Source organism: Saimiri boliviensis, chromosome 15 (assembly GCF_048565385.1).
Source record: "Saimiri boliviensis isolate mSaiBol1 chromosome 15, mSaiBol1.pri, whole genome shotgun sequence".
Lineage (NCBI taxonomy): Eukaryota > Metazoa > Chordata > Mammalia > Primates > Cebidae > Saimiri > Saimiri boliviensis.
Genome location: NC_133463.1, coordinates 25,496,725 through 25,511,990, shown reverse-complemented (window position 1 = coordinate 25,511,990; position 15,266 = coordinate 25,496,725). Strand labels below are relative to the sequence as shown.

The 15,266-nt window shown below is 43.0% G+C and overlaps 1 protein-coding gene across 10 annotated transcripts in view; it reads left to right on the top strand.

The window, feature by feature from the left end:
- The window catches only part of STAU2 (staufen double-stranded RNA binding protein 2), a 327,272-nt gene extending 319,641 nt beyond the window's left edge, over positions 1-7,631 (top strand). For 5 of the 10 annotated variants that reach the window (XM_074386791.1, XM_039464484.2, XM_010330450.2 and 2 more), the window contains 2 exons: positions 4,924-5,012; positions 6,169-7,631. In XM_074386791.1, coding sequence (XP_074242892.1) covers positions 4,924-5,012; positions 6,169-6,262 — 183 coding nt within the window. In that variant the 3' untranslated portion in view covers positions 6,263-7,631. The remainder of the gene's footprint in view (positions 1-4,923; positions 5,013-6,168) is intronic. The other 5 variants (XM_039464483.2, XM_074386785.1, XM_074386784.1 and 2 more) reach the window with 3 other exon arrangements.
- Positions 7,632-15,266: the final 7,635 nt, after the last annotated feature.

The window sequence follows — 15,266 nt, the reverse complement described above, 5'->3', positions numbered from 1 at the left end:
AGGGAGGGTGGGGAGAACTGTCCAAACCTCAGTCTTTTGAGGGTGAGTTTAATTTTTGAAAACAGAAAAACTTTAGACAAAGCCAAGTCTAGTGAAGAAGGTCAACAACCAGGATGAACACATTAAAATAAGGTGGGACCAAAAAAATGACAAAACTGGTTTGCTTCTCTGAGCCACGAAATGGTTCTGAGAGGTAATTCCAGCAGCACCTAGAGTAACACTCTCCTCCCACTGCTGCTGCTGGCATAGCCTCTCCAAGAGTAGATGAAGAACTCATATTAAGATCTTTAAGGCCAGGCATGGTGGCTCACACCTGTTATCCCAGCACTTTGGGAGGCTGAAGTAGGTGGATCACCTGAGGTCGGGAGTTCAAGACCAGTCTGACCAACATGGAGAAACCTTGTCTCTACTAAAAATACAAAATTGCCCTTGGATGGTAGCACATGCCTTTAATCCCAGCTACTCAGAGGCTGAGGCAGGAGAATCACTTGAGCCCGGAAGGTGAAGGTTGCCGTGAGCCAAGATTGCACCACTGCACTTCAGCCTGGGCAATGAGAGCAAAACTCTGTTTCAAAAAAAAAAAGGTGGGGTGGGGGGAGGAATCTTTAAAAATGGGCATCATCTTTGGCTCAGAAATGCAATTTTTAGGAATTTATCATAAGGAAAATATTGGGATGATAAATAAAGATTTAACTAATAGAAGTTTGGTGCCGTGTTGGTCACAGCTTAAAAATATGAACTGGCTTAAATGTCCAACAGTAGGACTGGTTAAACCTACAGGGGGCATATAAAGTCGACAGGGTACTGTGCAGTCATGAGAAGTGATGCTACTGAAATGTTTCTGTTGATACAGGAAACTGCATACATTCAACAAAAGAGCACACAATAGATGAGTGGGCAAAAAGCATTTTGTATGTATACAATTGAATACTATTCAGCTGTAAAAAAAGGAATGAAATTCTGTCATTTCTGGCCATGTGGATGGAACTGGGCAACATTAAGTGAAATGAGCCGGGCACAGAGAGTTACACACCACTTGTTCTTGCTCACTTGTGGAGCTAAAAAAAAGTTGATTGTATAGGAGTAAAAAGTAGAACGGAGGATATTAGAGGCTAGGAAGGACGGGGGGAAGAGAGGGATAGGGAGAAATTTATTAAAGGATATAAAATTATAGCTAGATATGAGGAATAAGTTCTAGTGCTCTATACCACTGTAGAATTCCTATAGTTAACAATAATATGTAGTTCCAAACAGCTGGAAGGAGGGTATTATATGAACCTCACAAAAAGAGATGATAAATGTTTGAGATGATAGATGTGCTAATTGCCCTGATCTGATCACTATGCATTATGTGTATTGCAACATCATTACCTACCCCATGAATGTGTACAATTATTATTTATCAATGAAAAAAACGAGCAGATTACCTAAGGTGTGAAGATGTGATCCAGGCTAAAGTTTGTAGACATGGGGAGGGGATAGAAAGTAATATGGAGGCTGGGGGCAGAGGCTCACACCTGCAATCCCAGCACTTTGGGAGGCTGAGGTGGGTGGATTGCTTGAGGCCAGGAGTTCAAGACCAGCCTGGCCAACATGGTAAAACCCTGTCTCTACTAAATGTACAAAATTAGCCAGGTGTGGGGCTTACACTTGTAATCCCAGCTACTCAGGAGGCAGAGGTAGACTATGTCCCTGATCCAACTGCTTGAATCCAGGAGGCAGAGGTTGCAGTGAGTTAAAATCACACCACTGCACTCCAGCCTGGGTGACAGAGTGGGACTCTGTCAAAAAAAAAAGCAAGTGATAACATACCACAAGTTGTGAATGGTGAGCAGGATTGTGGATATTTTTACATTCTTTTTGCTTGTCTATATATTCTCACTTTTCTATAACAAAAAACCGTTTTTTAGAACAAAAAATAATACAGGGAAACATGAGAGAGAGAGAGAGAGAGAGAGAGAGAGAGAGAGAGAGAGAGAGACTGAGATTTTGCTATCCTTAGAGAGAAACTATGAGGTCCCTTTGCCATTTGCTGGAGCTGCTGTAGCAAAGCACTATAAACTGAGCGGCTTCATCAACAGAAATGTATTGTCTCACAGTTCTGGAGGCTAGAAGTTCAAGATCAAGGTGCTGCAGGTCTGGTTCCTTCTGAGGGCTGTGAGGGAGAATCTGTTCCAGGCCCCTCTCCTTGCTTTGGGTACTTGGCTGGCAATCTTTGGCATTCCTTGGCTGCTGTGGCATCTCTCCAGTCCCTGCCATCATCCTCACGTGGTGTTCTTCCTGTGTATGTCTGTGTCCCAATTGCCTCTTTTTATAAGGATACCAGTTATATTAGATCAGGGACCTACGCTACTCCAGGATGACCTCGTCTTAACTAATTACATCTGTACTAACCCTCTTTTAAAATAAGGCCACATTCTGAGATACTGGAGGTTAGGACTTCAACATATGAATGTGGGAGAAGAGCACAATTCAACCTAAAATAGTACCCAGGGAGGTGGTCACACGGCTCCTACCCCACTGAAGTCAGTGCCCACTTCCCACCATAACCCACCCAGCTGTTGTCCAGCATGAGCATGGGTGAGGATCAGGAGCTGCGGGGTGGCATAACTGACCTTCTCCCTGCAGCACTACTGGTCCCAAGAGATTATGATGATTACCGAGACCCGAGCACTGCATCCTCCCTGCTTGGAGATGCTCGGGCCAGGGCTGCAGACCTGTGTGGGCATTCACATTAGCACCTCTGAACTAGGAAGCTCGGTTTAAAGATTCAAAAGGAAGGAGTAATCTAAAGGAAAATAAAGGACACATGCCGACTTTTGTTTGATTATAGGAGATGTGATTAAAAAAAAATAGAAAAACGAGAGAAGAAAGAAAAAAGTATTATGAATATTACACATTAAATCCCACAGATGGATGCTGATAGCAGCTTTATTCATAGTTGTCAAAAACTGGAAAGGATCAAGATGTCCTTCAATAAGTGAATGGACAAACAAATTGTGGTACATGCATGGGATGGGACATTATTCCGCAATAAAGGGAAAGGAGCTATGAAGCTCATGTATGAAAAGGCATGATGTTCTCAAAAAGACATAGAGGGGCTGGGTGCAGTGGCTCACACCTGTAATCCCAGCACTTTGGGAGGCCGAGGCAGGTGGATCACCTGGGGTCAGCAGTTCGAGACCAGTCTGGCCAACATAGTGAAACCCCATCTTTACTAAAAATACAAAAATTAGCCAGGCATGGTGGTGCCCACCTGTAATCCCAGTTACTTGGGAGGCTGAGGCAGTAGAATCACTTGAACCCAGAAGGCAGAGGTTTCAGTGAGCCCAGATCACACCATTGTACTCCAGCCTGGGCAACAGAGTGAAACACTGTCTCAGAAAAAAAAAAAAAAAAAAAAAAAAAAGACATAGCGAAGTTTCAAATGCACATTGCTAAGTGAAAAGGTCAATCTGAAAAGGTGGCATATTGTATAATCCCAGGTACTATATGGCAAAACTGTGGTGATGGTAAAAAAGATCAGTGGTTGCCAGGGGTTGGCAGCGTGTTGAGGGAGGTGAACAGGTGGGGCACAGAGGATATGTAGGGCTGTGGAACAATTTTGTATTCTACTCTAATGGTGGACACATGCCATTAGGCATTTGTCAAAACCCACAGAATATACTACACAGAGTGAGTCCTATTGTAAAACATGGACTTCAGTTAATGAGAAGCTATCAATATTCGTTCACCAGCTATAACAAATGTACCATACCAATGCAAGATGTTAATGATGGGGAAACTGTATTTAGGGGAGGGAAGAATATGGGAACTCTGTGTACTACCTGCCCAAGTTTTCTGTGACCTCACAAGTCTATCAACTAAAAAAATCACCCTCCAAAATCTATTCTGAATAAAGAAATTTAAAGGAAATCATGCACTTAGTCAGCTACCCAAAAGGAGCTCTTGGCAGATAAAAGTTTGGGAAACTGCCAAGAACTAGCTCGTTTTCAAAGGCAGCTGACAAGACACAGATGCCCCAAGTGTGACCCAGCAGGATGCCCCAATGTGAAGGCAGCCGTGCCTGCTCACGCCCATCTCAGACTCAACAGAGCCTTCCAATCTTGCTCAGCAGTGTTGGGCTTGGGGGAGGGGAGGAAGACCCAAATTCTTCCTCAAAGAAATAACAGTTTGGAACATGCACAAGAGTGTCAACAAGTTATGTAGATCTTATCAGCATGGCATTTTTGGTGCCTCCCAGCTATCCAGAGAGGCTCCACCAGCCTGTTCACACCCTGCAGCTTCCCACGCACTCCGAGCCTATCAACACCTCCGAAGGCTCTGCCCGGCAGGCCTGCCTCCCCAGGGCATGACCAGCCCAAACTTTCTCTCTGCCCTCATCCTCTCAGGATCCCATGGTACCATCCATCCTCTTGATCTGCATGAGGACCTGCTGTCCATTCCTCTCCTGACATTCTGTAGCTTGGTTGGGGCTAAATGTCTATAAATTGGAACAATACCTTTCGCTCAGTTTGGAAAGAATACTCAAGGTGGAAAATTTGGATGTTACATCTGAGGGAAAAGAATTTGTAGTTTCAGTAACGTGAGAAATTACGCAATGTCACCATTGACGTATTTTAAGCTTATACGAGGTGTTTCCATGTTTGCAGAAAAAAATCACAATTTTGCAAAATTGTGGAGAAGGGATAAGGCAGAAGACTGAAAGCCCTTCTAGTTCTGGCTATGTGTATATATATATACACTGCTGCCTGATAATGCAGCCTTTCTGATGTACTTTTGCCAAACAATGCAAAAAAAGCGTTTTTTTAGACTAATGAAACTAGAGTCTTTCTATCTCAGCTTTCTTTCACAGTTACTCGTTCATTATATTAAAGTCAGCGAATGGCTCTCCATGTTTTGTTTTCTTTTTATCATTTTTAGGCAGCCTTAAGTGCCTTGAAACAATTTTCTGAACAAGGTTTGGATCCAATAGATGGAACAATGAATATCGAAAAAGGTCCTCTTGAGAAGTGAGTAAATCCCGTCAGTATTCTTTCATTTGTAATTCTGTAACTGTACAAAAAAGACAAAGATAATAATGTTTTTAAAAAGTCAAGACAATATCTTGACTTTTTACACAATTATCAGTAATACAATTAAATGTAAAGAAATGCAAAACACTATAAAAGGCCATATATATCTCCCGTAATGTGTCTGTGAAAGTTTTAACCTACTAATTGATCATTGTTTCTGCATTTCACTGCCTTTGTTGGAAATACTTGTGTGTTGTCTTGACTGTAGAGACTTGCAAAACTCTGCAGTATGAAGTGATTGGTTTTCACTTCGTACTGTAGAGCATCGTCTGGTTAAGCCGTTTTCAGAAGTAAAAGTTTTCACTCACACTCCTCCTGCTAAGTTGCCGCCAAAGCTGAGAGAAAAGAAAAAGAAGGTGAGAGGAGGCACCCCTCCCCTTGGCTGCGTTTGTTTTTTCACATTGTTGTCTAATGAAACACCAGCACACGTTGCCGCCAAAGCTTGGCTTCCAAGGGCTACAAAGGCAAAAATGCAGCTATCATAATTATTTCTGAAATTCAGCTCATGGTTTTGTTTTAATGAGATGTGAACGGAAGGTTTCATCAAAGAGACTGAATTTGGGGTCTCTCCAGAGACCCAATTTATACTAAAAAAACATGGGAAAGGGTTTTATTTACATAGTAGAATTCAAACTCTTTCAAAGCAGTAATAATAGCAGGTGGGATCTTAGAACACATGCAGGAGACAACGTCTTTAGATTTAAGAGAAAATAAAAATAGTCAACTCAGGGAGTAAAAACCAGATACACTGATCCTACAGTTAAAATGAACATACCATAAAAGTGTTTTTAATAAGATAAAACAGCATTTGGTCATTAATATTTAGAAGGTGAGAGTGTGAGAAGAAAACATTTGGTAAACAGACGTGGCATGTTAAGTTGTCTATAGATTGGCAACCATTTATAAGCTAATTTAATCAAAAACATTTCCACATGATCTCATCAGTAGACTATCTGAACATAAATATTGTTGTTTCACTTTAAAATGTCACTTTTGTGGTGACCTTTGAATCCTCTGTGCCATCTGCTAATAAACATGTCTGAAGATGTGCAACCCCAGACCTTCAGCTCTTGTTAATGTATTAATCTTTCAGACAAGCCAAGCATCTGAGAGAGAAAGCGGACAATAACCAGGCAGCCCCGGGCTCCATCGCTCAGGACTGCAAGAAATCAAACTCGGCCGTCTAGCAGCTCCCAGAACCCGCGGCTGCCACCGCATCCTTATAAACCTGTCAGCACGCATGAGGGTGTCTGTGTTCAGGGAAATGAATGACTAATACCATTATTTGAGTCTTATGTGAAGACAACACTATTCTAACACAAGAGATAATATACATGGTACTGTTTATTCAACTGGGGAAAAATAAAACTTTGAGCATTTCCCTTGGAACTCGAGATCAGATCATAACTCATTTGCCCAGAGGCAGCAGAAATCTGATCCTGCTACTGGAGCTTAAAATAACAAGTAAAGAAAAGTGTTAGAAACAGAGTTAAAATTTTAACATGATTAATAATAGAGAAGTTGGGTTTGGTTCTGTTGTTATGATTGTTTTGTCGTGGTGCTTGTGTTCAGTTATGTTCTCTCTCTCTCATTTTAAATAATGCTTGACAATTCGAAAACTAACCAATGATGTGCTGTGGAATGTGATGGTTGTTGTCTTCATATAGAGTCACATGGTTTCTCTTTTTATGCAGATGTTTATTATCTTCATCCTATATCAGTATGAATAACTATAAGGTGCACTACAAAAAGATGTATGCAAACAAACATGTTTTAAATCACGTCAGATATTTGATGAAAAATACAAACTAATGTTAGGAGCAAGTAGTTTCTTCATACTCCAGGAACTGAAAACAAAGCAGTTGTGGGTTTTGAGCTCCATATATGCTTAGCAAGTAAGGGGGCGTCTTGCCCCTATATATCATTTTCCCGGATTCCACTCCCAGTTGTGGGAATCGCGCCCACCCCCATCCATGTGTTGTAGCCACTCACGGTTTGCATCAAGAGTGTTTTTCCTAACTGCCTCTGGACTTGGGACAGTGAGTAGGATCAAAAATAAATAATGTACATGGCGGGGAAGGGAAAATCTGTTGGAGTTGCTTCCAGCCAGCCACGCTCCGGGCCAGCATGTTGGAATCCAGCGTGGAGCAAATGCAGTAAAAATGTGGTTGGTTTCTGTGTGAAGCTCTGTTGTTGTTCTTTCGTTCTCTCACTCTCATCTTTTAAATATCACCTCCGTGAAACCCATCCGAAAGGCCACCACCCAGCCTAGTCACCCTGCCCAGCAGTGGAATTAGAGGACAGATAGGCTGTACCTGCGAAACTGCAGAGCCGCCTCTGGGTGACTCGGGCCAGGTTCCTGGCCAACGTCATCGCATTGTTCAGGCTTTCTCCTTATTGATTTGCAAACGTTGTGCAATGAGAAAACACTATATGGTCTAACTGCTCGACCCAACATGACAATAGGAATATAATTATATAAGATTTCACAAGCAAAACCGCCACAAATCATGATCTGGCTGACTCACACGCGACTGGAGAATAAACAAACAGCAACATAAGGAAATAACTCCAGGGTTGTTTTTAATGATTCCCACGTGGGGAAGTCCGCCAGTATTGGGAGGGCTGGGTGCCCTTGGAGGAAATAGGTTATGTTACATAAAGCTGGGTCCTTGCAAAAAAAGCAGCACATTTGTAAAGTTGGGGCTCACACAGGTAAACTGGATAGAAACTCAGTCCTGCTGCCTGACACCAGGGCGCAGATGGCCCTAAATCATTCCCTTTGAAGGGCAGGGGCCCTTTCTTCTGCTAGGCCTGTGTCACCTGAGGTTTAGACCCTCAAATGGGGCGAGGGACTGCTTCAGGCAGGATTGTTGAAGGGGATCTTTAGTTTACCCAACGCAATAAACATAGGCTCCCTCCTGCAGTCCACATGGAACTACACCAAAGCTGTCAGGTCTGTAGGAGAGCAGTGAGCTCCAGGAACAAACATAGCTAATCAGTTCTCATGACCCAAGTGTCTGAAGGATTTAACTCTTGAGCCGTCTGACACAGAGTCTTCCTTAGAGCTGATATATCCATGAATACAGCAGTGGTCGGGGGCGGCGAGGGAATAGAAATTTGCATAAGAGCTCCAGCTTAGTGATAGCTTATTTATACAAAATTCCATCCTCTCTCTACCTGCTCACAGAGCCCAGCAAGGCCGTTGGGTATTTTCCCCTGCATAGCAGCACTTCCTGGGAACCGCCTGGGTTTTCTTTGGGTTGAATTACCAATGCAGATGATGGGTGGCCCGCAGTTGTTGGCAGGGACTCGCTGCAACGCTCGGTTCCAAAGAGCAATGTTATATATCATTAGAGGGGAAACCATTAAGTAGATTTATTGAAAGTATGTTTCTTCGGCACAAGGAGATCTTTTTGATGAAAAATGGAACTCATTATTCTCTAAAGGACACAGATTGACTTATCTCCTTTATCAATTACAGTGTCTGCTTTCAGCTTTTCTCAATCAAAGCACTGGGCTTTGTAGTTGCTTTCCAATGCTGAGGCCAATGTGTTTTATGAAAAAGGTTTATTTTTACATTTTAATTGGAAATATAATATTGTACGTTGGAACTCGGACCATCCTTTCCAGGACAACTTGCCAGAGATCAACGGTGAGACACCACCCATCAGGCTGTGACAGGCATCCCTCCCCTTTCCTGGAGTGACCCCTCTGATAAGCTGTCCTAGCATTCTTCTCCCCAGAAAGCATTTTTAATAGTGATTCTTTTTGACAGCTTCAACCAATTTCCTGCACCATAAAATGAGAATAACTTAATGAAAAACTTGCCCTATTATACAGAGGTTTTCAGGACTCCTAGTGACTTTGGAAACGTGGTCCAGACCAACTGGCTGGTATTTAAATCCTGCTGCAGGTGGGTTATCGCTGCAACTGCCTAAAGTTTGTTTGTACTTTTAATTTCCAAAGGCCACCTCTTGCCACTATGGCCAAGAATGATTGAGGACCTAACACTTTTGTACACAGAGCTGACAAGCTGTTAATTGCATAATTCTGTGTGAATTTATCTTTAAGCTGCTCATAGCCTGACCCACCATAATATAGGCACCAGATAAATGTAGAAATCATACATTGAATAAATGAACAAATGGATGATTTATCATTCAACACTCAATGAAGAAATAAATGTTAAAGCTCACTGTTTTTTTTTACATGACGCAGAGGCAGGGACCCATGGCAATCAATGGTGTTACTATTGGTTAGATATTATATTTGCAATCCAAGGGGAACTGAGACATTTCTTAATCAAGAACATGGCAAGTCAAAAAAACCCTCACTTCAGAGGACTTCAGACCCATGGAACCATCCTTCCCCCATGTTCCCACTTCTGTATTTATATCCTTTCTGTCGGCTGGTAGATTTCATTCTAATCCCGGATGCATTCCACTGTTTCCACAATCACATGTGCGTGTCTTTGTGAGGAGGGACTTAGTAATAACTGGGTCAAAACAGAGACTGCCTTAGACCTGATCAAACCCAACTGTCTTTTTCTGGCAGACACTACCCAAGTTCTCTCTCACCTTGCCAAGACTTGTTTAAAAGTTACCACGTTGGGGAAGCGTTCCTCTTATGTCCCAACCTCTTAACAGGAGCAAGAGCTTCCTTGACTATATCCCCAGTATACTCTGATGTGTGCTGGAAATTCAGAAAATAAATAAACTGACAAAACAATTTCACTCTAAAGAAGCCACGCTCTAGCAACTGGGAAAGACAGATAAGGAGATGAGCCTGGAGAGTTGAACTCTCTGTACTCAGAGTCACCGGGTTGCAGTCGTTGTTTACCTCCCTGACTCTTTGGGTCCGTCACATTCATTCCTTCACTCACCCTACCATGCTTTGGCCACCATGGTATTCATTCTGGTGACACTGTCAAATAAGCCAGTTCTGCTGTCATGAAACTTACACTCTAGTGGTAAACTCTTGCTGCCACTCAAAGCCCAAACATCCATAGACTCCCCTTCCCCACATACACATATATTAGGTTTAAAGCTCTTTAAGCTCATCAACACTCAGAAGACCAATCATCCTAATTTATTCCTCACCATATCTCCTGACCCAGGAACAATGCCCACCTTAATTCAGTAAGTGCTCAGTAAATGTTTGTTGAATAGATGAATGACCCCCAAAACCCTGCATGATAGATTTTCCCATCTAACTGCATCAAAAATCTGGCTTCCTGGGTGGAGCCTCCTGCCTGGGTGAAAGCTTCTAGTTCTAGTTCTGTTCGTGTGTAGCCTTGTTGATGTCATTTAGTATCTTCAAGTTTCAGCTTTTCAAGCAAAAACTGGAGATAAGAATATGCAGGAGTGTATGGAGTATTTTTTAAAGTGCTCAAGTTGTGAATGTAAATACAAACTTCAATCAAAGTGAAGAAGTATTAGGGAAAGAGTAATGGTCTGGGAGTCAAGTCTAGGGGCCTGGTTTGGACACAGATATGACCTTGGCAAGGGATGTGGCCTTCCTGGGCCTCAGTTTCCATGTGTATTAAATGATGACCCCCTAAAAGCACTGAAGCTCTAGACTCATCTTCCCGTTAGCAATTCTGTGTACCTCTATAGTGGTATGCTTATATTTAAATTTTGTCTCTAATAAATATGAATTTTTAATCAAATACCTGGAAGAAAAATATCACTCATATCAATTAGGATTCTCTTGATTTCAAGTTATAAAAACCGGTTCAAACCAGCAAGGGGAAATTTATTATAAAGCCAGAGGGATGCTTTACAGAACCTATGGGCAGAAATGTAGAAAGAAACTGGGGCCAGGACGTGGAAGGCCATGGGGAAACCTGGAAGCCCTCTCTCAGTTCCGCAGGCTCCCTCTCCCTCTCTTCTTCTTTCTCTCTGTAAACTACCTCTGCTTCTCAAGTACACACATCAGAGAACATGGTTACCAATAGAACCCAAGTTTGCAGCCACCTGCAGAAACACCGAATGTCTCTCTTGATTTCATTCCCATTGTCTTAGGAAGTAGCCACTGACTGACCCGTCTTGAACCAGCCATTCACTCCAGCCCACATTGCACAAGTATGTCTGCCCCAAGCCTACCCTTATGCGGCACGGTGGAGTAATCATCAGAGAAGAGATCATCACTGTTTTGGAGACAACCCAATAAATATCTGCCCCAACTACTTCCCACAGTTTTCAGAGGACAAAGCTCATTATAATCATGTGCTAATTCTTATTTTCAACATTAACGGTGAAGCTTCAAGGAGTTACTTCTCCTTAATGTCATAGATTGCTCTCAGGTTTGTGAAGTCTGTAGTATTTTGTTTGGTTTTGTTTAATCCTTTCAGTCTTTAGTTTCAAGGGTCTGATGAAACAGAACTATCCTGAATGAGTCATAAAATTACCTAGAATAAAAACTGAGATTTTCCCACAGATCTTAAATTAGTATATTTTTTAAAAGCCTCATTTCCTCAGGCACACAGGGATAATGAGAAACGTAGACGGTGAACTGGTTGTTCATCCTCCGTCATGTGTATAGACCCAAAGACCAAAGGCCACTTCCCTGCTTTGTTAGCCTGAGTGGATTTTAACTGTAAGGAACTTTCTGATTCTTAAAACTGAGGTTGGGAAAGACAGAGGCAAACTTGATCTAATTCTCTTTCAAATTTTGCTCATAAGTTTTCAGAAGAGCCCAAAGAAGAAGGGAGACTTGGTTTTTTGAGGTGATGGGAGGAGGTAGATGATAGAAAGAATCAGAAATTTGAATTGAAAACTGAAATAGATGAGGAAGCCAAGATGCACTGGATCTGAGCATAGTGGCTCATGCCTGCAATCCCAGCGCTTTCGGAAGCCGAGATGGGCGGATCACCTGAGGTCAGGAGTTCAAGTCCAGCCTGACCAACATGGTAAAACCTCATCTCTACCAAAAATAGAAAAATTAGCTGGGTGTGGTGGCACATGCCTATAATCCCAGCTACTCCAGAGGCTGAGGCAGGAGAATTGTTTGAACCCGGGAGGTGGAGGTTGCAGTGAGCTGAGATTGCACCATTGCACTCCAGCCTGGGAAACAAGAGTGAAACTCCATCTCAAAAAAAAAAAAAAAAAAAAAAAAAAAAAAAAAAAGATTTCACTGGAGAAGAACGAGGAAACAGGAAGGTCTGGAGAAAGCGTCTGTTGATGGAAGCAGACTAAGTGTTCCCTACAGGTAAGTCTTTAAATGCCTTCTCCTTAGCTCAGGAATGAGCAGTCAAAATCTTCCATTTCCTTTTGAGCCTGGCACAAAATCTCCTACGTGGGTAGTAATTTTCCAGAGTGGTCTTTGGCCACTAGTCCTTCTTAATTCTCTGAGTGCAGGGGAGGGAACTAGATCCTGCTTCACCGACTCAGGGTAATTAATAAACTTCCATTTTTAGCAAAGACCGGGTCTGGATGTGAAGTCCAAGGAGAATCTAGCCAATGGGTTATCTCTGACATCAGAAAAAGTCAGCACCTTTAAATTTTTTTTCTTTTTTTTTTCGGTATGGAACAAGAGTTGCTTTCACAGTCATCACAACGCAATGCACAATAGCTGTGTGTGCCTTCAGGTCTGCTGCAGCTACTCCCTCTATCTTAGAAAGAGATGACTAGCTTGAACATGTCTGGCTAACCATATATCTTGCCTTCCAGTTTCCAAATTTAACCAAATTCTAGTCTATCAGTGAGTCAGCAAATATGGATTGAGTCTCCATCCTTGAGTTAGTCACTGTGAGGAAAATGAAGCCTGAAGTAAGGTCTCTACCCTCAAAAGCTTCCACTTCAATGAGGAGATGAAATAGGAAGGAAAAATGGAGAGAAAATGTAAGAAGGTAGAAATAGATGCACTTCAATAGGAATTGATTTCAGCTTCTCTGATTCTCATAAGCCTCATGGGGACACTTGGGCCAATCACCCAGGCTTTAATAAAGAAAAGAGTGTCCTGGCCGGGAATAGTGACTCACGTCTATAATCCTAGTACTTTGGGAGGCCAAGATGGAGATGATTGCTTGAGCCCTGGAGTTCAAGACCAGCCTGGGACACATGGAGAAATCCCATCTCTTAAAAATTACAAAAATTAGCCAGGCATGGTGGTGCACACATGTAGGCCCAGCTACTCAGATGCTAAGGTGGGAGGGCGACTTGAGCCCAGGAGGTGAAGGTTGCAGTGAGCTGAGATCGTGCCACTGCACTCCAGTTTCGACGACAAAATGAGACCCTGTCTAAAAAATAATATTAAAATGTCTACCCAGACTCCTGCTTTTTCTAACCTGTGACCTGGGTTGGCCAACCTAATACAACCAAAGCTATAGGAATCCAGTTCACAGGTTTCCTTTTTCTGGGGTAAATCCCTGTGATAGTTGAGGTTTTATGAGCCAACATCCCCCCTACAACACCACTTTCACCACCAACAACCTTTCCAACTACTGATGCATAATCCTCATTCACCTTGTACCACAAAAGCAGTGTTGGCTATGGTTAAGAGTTGGATTCCAGAATCAAATCACCTAGCTTCAATTCCTGGCCTTTCCTCTAACTCACTCTGTGTGTTTAGCAAGTCACCTTCACTGCTCCAAGTCTCACTCTCAGCTCTAAAATGAGGATACCAGTGTTGTTACATGGACTCAATGAGTTAATTTTATGAGTTAATATATCTAAAGTGTTTTGAACTGTATGTGTTACAGGTAAACATAAGTTATGATTGGCCAAAACCCAATCAATGAATTAGTCCATAAATATTGACCAGTGACTGTGTGCCAGAAACTAGAACCAGGTGCTAAGAAGAGAAAGGGGCAGAGATGAATAAGGCACAGCTGCTTTGCATTATGGAATTTTGGTTTCTTAAAGACAATCATAAAACAAGCACACAAGTGATGGTCAGGCATGGTCACTCATGCCTATAATCCCAGGACCCTGGGAGGCTGAGGTGGGTGGATCACCTGAGGTCAGGAGTTCAAGACCAGCCTGTCCAACATGGTGAAACCCCATCTCTATTAAAAATACAGCAATTAGCTGGGCATGGTGGCAGGCACCTGTAATCCCAGCTACTTGAGAGGCTGAGGCAGGAGAATCACTTGAACCCGGGAAGCAGAGCTTGCAGTGAGCCGAGATTGCACCATTGCCCTCCAGCCTGGGTGAGAAGAGCAAAACTCCATCTCAAACCCACCGCAAAACCAAAACGAAGAAACAAACAAACAAAAAACATGCATGCAAGCATTACCCCAAACTGAATGATTTCAGACCCAGAATAGGGAGCAACTGCAGGAGAGTCCTGTGAGCCACCCAGACCCTAGGATCATCTTTGAGATGCCTTCTCCACAAAGCAAATATCTGTGGCCCCCAAATGCCTCCTGAGCCTGGTTTAGTGAGAATGATGCATGGGTCAGAGAATATTTCTGAAAAACGGATGACGCATTTCCCATACACCTCCTGCTGCACCTCCTGACCTAGGCTCCCCAGGGAGCCAGGGGAAGCTGGGAGAAGAAGCCTATCAATGACCCAGGAAGGCACACACACAGCCCCAGAGTCAGAGAAACCAAGGCTGGTGAGGTGGTTCTGAAATATCAGGCCCAAGCAGGGTTTGGTGTCTGTTGGCATGTTTCTTAGAGGTAAAGAGAAGGAACTGTAAACAGCCCATCCCTCCCGGCCAGTATGGGAAACACACTGTCTGTGACTCTGTCTGGTCACAAACAGTGCCATTGCATTGTCCTTCTACATTGTGTCTTGGTGTACTTAGAAAAGAAGATTAGAGACCCAGAGGGCACCGCATAGTGGATGATAAAACATCATTTCCAAAGGGTTTAAGGTAATAAAGGTCTGAATGAGGGCAATGGCAGCAGAGAGGGAGGACAGGAAGAGTTGGAGGCACAAAGAAGGCAGGCTCAACAGGCTCTCATCACCAAATGGATATGGGAGTGTAGATAGATGGGAAGGTCCCCCAGGCTGGCTCCAGTGCGCTGGCGTGGGGACCTGGCCCAGTGGCAATGTCAGTCATGGAGACAGGAAATCCAAGGGAAAGCACGTTGGTAAGGAGTTCATGTCTGGACTCGTTGAGTCTGACATGCCTATGAGACATCCCAAGGAAGACAGTCACTGGTAACTAAGGATGTAGAAGCAAACATTGAGAGAGGCACTGTGGCTCACGCCTGTAATCCCAGCAATATAGAAAGCC